General features: G+C 39.8%; 1 protein-coding gene across 1 annotated transcript; it reads left to right on the forward strand.

Annotated features, from left to right (window-relative positions):
* Positions 822 to 3,072, forward strand: LOC107637570 (long-chain specific acyl-CoA dehydrogenase, mitochondrial-like). The gene is given in 9 exon segments (XM_021122325.1): positions 822 to 872; positions 1,096 to 1,193; positions 1,346 to 1,404; positions 1,481 to 1,571; positions 1,917 to 1,967; positions 2,065 to 2,129; positions 2,321 to 2,455; positions 2,458 to 2,656; positions 2,996 to 3,072. Coding segments are annotated over 9 exon segments (786 nt in total). The 3' UTR covers positions 3,033 to 3,072.

Genomic DNA, 3,293 nt, shown 5'->3' on the forward strand with positions numbered 1-3,293 from the left:
CTCCCGAAATTTGCCAGGTCTGAGGCCGGCCTTGAGAGCATGCAGGTGGACGGCCGGGTCCAGGTCTTGGATCTCCATAGTGGCGTCCGCGAATCTGGTCATGTAGTCTTTCAGACTCTCGTGCTGACCTTGTTTGATGGTGCCGAGAAAGTCCGAGCCATGTACATATATTCTTGATGCAGCGAAGTAATCAATAAATGATCTGGCGAGGTCTTCAAAGGAGGAGATCGAACCTGCAGAAAGTTTAGAAAACCAGAGTAACGCTGCACCATCTAGGTAAACGGGAAATGCTCGACAGAGGACGGGCTCATTGTTCGGGCCGTTGAAGAACATCATCGATTGGAACTTCTTCACATGGGCTCGGGGGTCGCCGAACCCCTTGTACGGCTCCAGCGCGGTGGGCAGCGTAAAGTTTTTTGGCATCTGGTAATTCGTGATCTCCTCGGAGAAGGGGTTGTCGAGGGTGAGCTTTTCCTTTGGCGGGACGATGTTTAAAGGGTCCGCCGTACTTTGAGCCGAGCCTTTGGAGTTCTCTCCATTATTTTGTGTTGAGAACTCGGCTATCCTTCGTACCTCCGCCTGAAGCTCAGCGATCTGAGCTAGGAGGTCATCCTGTGAAAGTTGTGGATTTTCCTTGTCAGCCATGTCCGAGGATCAGGGATCCTGCAAAATAAGGTAAAAGACTAAACAAAGGAAACAGTGGGGTTAGATGTATTCCGGCCCCACGGTGGGCGCCAAGTGATTCGTCCTGCACTGGGTAGGCCGAGCTTAAGCACTTCCGAGTGAGTCGTCGACGGAGAGGAAGAGCTTCACGTCGGCCGATGGACAAACACCGCGGCGGGAATACCTGCAAAAGATACTCCAACGCTCAAGTTAGTAATAGTCTCAGAAAAGAGAGAAAGAGAGAGTAATTAAGTGAGAGTGAATAAATGAATATGGAAACTGGTAGTGGAACCTGAGGCCTAGCCAAGCATGTTAGCTAGGTTTTATAGAGGTTGTCTTCTGCCCGTTAGTGGATAAGTCCTAGTTTATAGGTTAGTTGAGATATTCTGTTTTGGTGCTACAAACTAGTTGAGCACGTTTCCTATTTTACAGTTGAGTGATGATGTTTCGGTCCTGATCTCGTGCCGAGATTTTCGGACGGCTGATACGGGACCGAGCTTTATGATGCACGTGTCTTTTTATTTGAATGGGTGAGGCCGAGCTTATCGGCATTTGTTCCGAGCTTGTTTAACGTGACGTCAGCCTCGGATATTTGTGTGCCGAGTATTTCGGGCGACCGAGGATAAAGATAACGTATCAGAATGCTTAATTAATTTATAGGGAGTGTATTGCATCTTTTAAGATATTCCAAGGATTTCATAGAGCGAATTGGTCTTTTCGTGCAGGCTGATCGTGTTGATGGTGGCTACGTACTTAATGGAAACAAGAATTATAGCACATTTGACTAATAGTCTAGACAGATGCTGAGAATGGATAGCACATTTGAATCAGGTTGTCTATGCAAAGACAGACATAACAGCTGGATCAAAAGGAATCACTGCATTCATCATCGAGAAGGGAATGCCGGGGTACTTGTACTGAACCTAGTCAAATTTAAAGTGTACTAAAGTCTCTGCATTTCAAGCTTACTGTTCAGTTATTTCTTGAAAATAAATATTAAAGCAGTAATGTTTATCAAATATAAAAGACTGGTTACTGGCTCCTTGTCGCTTCTTATAGTTCAAATTTGATTACCAAGTCCTTAGCTTGCAAAATTCATTCTCTGAAAATTGAGGGGGCAAAAGTAGAGTCATGTAACTGAAAAATAAATGGCTAAAACGTTGAGGCAGTGCATAAATGACAAGTCACGTGGATATGGGGAAAATTAGGAGTGGAAGATTAAAATTATGAATTTTGCTTCTGTTTGATTTCAGATTCCGCACAGCCCAGAAATTGGATAAACTTGGGATGCGAGGAAGTGATACGTAAGTATGCATGCTTGTGACAACTTTTCTATACTTAATCCATTTTTAGTCGATGTGCCTTCCTTTTACTGATAATAAATATGACTTGTGTTGGCAGATGTGAACTCTTGTTTGAGAATTGCTTGGTTCCTGAAGAAAATGTTCTTGGGGAAGTAGGAAAAGGTCTTGCAATAGCTTCTATGATCATATTTATCAACTTTAGAATAAAATCATCTTTATGTTATTTTGTATATTCAACCCTGCAAAAGTTTGTTGTCATTGATCTTCTGTAATATCCTAATAAAAAACCGCTTGTGTTATTCGTTGTACGCGTGCGAACCATAGTTTATAATATCAGTCCTTTCTTGTTTTAGGAGTCTATGTCATGATGTCTGGGTTGGATCTGGAGAGACTTGTTTTGGCAGCTGGTCCCCTGGGTATCATGCAGGCATGTCTTGATGTGATCCTTCCTTATGTTCGACAAAGAGAGCAGTTCGGTTGTCCTATCGGCAATTTCAGTTTATACAGGTCCATATTGTTGAGAAATGGTTTTTCTACAATCATCCTGGCATTTTATTGCATGTGATTTTTAGACATTACATTGTTGATCGATCTTCTGTTACAAAACATGATGTAATGGCTACTTCTTTCAGGATTGTGCTGGAATTATACTTACTGCAGCTGAGAGTGCAACCCAAGTTGCTTTGCAGGTAAATAGTTTGCACAGGTTATTTGTTGCAGCTACTATTCTTTGAGATTTTGGGGTAATACTTTTCAGCCAAAATGTATAGAAATCATGATGATTATTAAATAAAATATAGTGGTATAGTAAGAGCTCAAGTGATTTTAGAAAATTATTAACTCCTAACATTTTGGGTAAATTACATTTGACCTCTCTTGAAGTCAGACAATACTATTCGTCGCTAGTATCAATATGACAAATTAAGAAATTTTGGGATAGTAGCCTAAAGTCAGAGAAGATTGGCGTAATTTACACTAATTTTCGTTTTTTTTCGTGTTACTGTGCTTATATTAGCCTTCAAAATTTGCAGGCAAAACAATGTTTGGGAGGAAACGGATATGTGAATGAGTATCCAACTGGTCATCTTCTGAGAGATGCCAATCTCACCCCTAACTTTGGAAAAAAAAATCTAGTATATAACATAATTTTTTATTTTTTTCAAAAAATTTAAGAAATAAAGAGAGAAAATTTTGAAAATTTTAAATTTTTAGTGCCTCTTAAATTGTTTTTATTTATTCTTTTTGTATTTTGAAATTTTTTTATTTTGTGATTGAAATTGATTAATAAATATATAATTTGAGAAAAAATAAAAATTACAAAATTAG

This window comes from Arachis ipaensis, chromosome B04 (genome assembly GCF_000816755.2).
Source record: "Arachis ipaensis cultivar K30076 chromosome B04, Araip1.1, whole genome shotgun sequence".
In the NCBI taxonomy this organism is placed as follows: domain Eukaryota; kingdom Viridiplantae; phylum Streptophyta; class Magnoliopsida; order Fabales; family Fabaceae; genus Arachis; species Arachis ipaensis.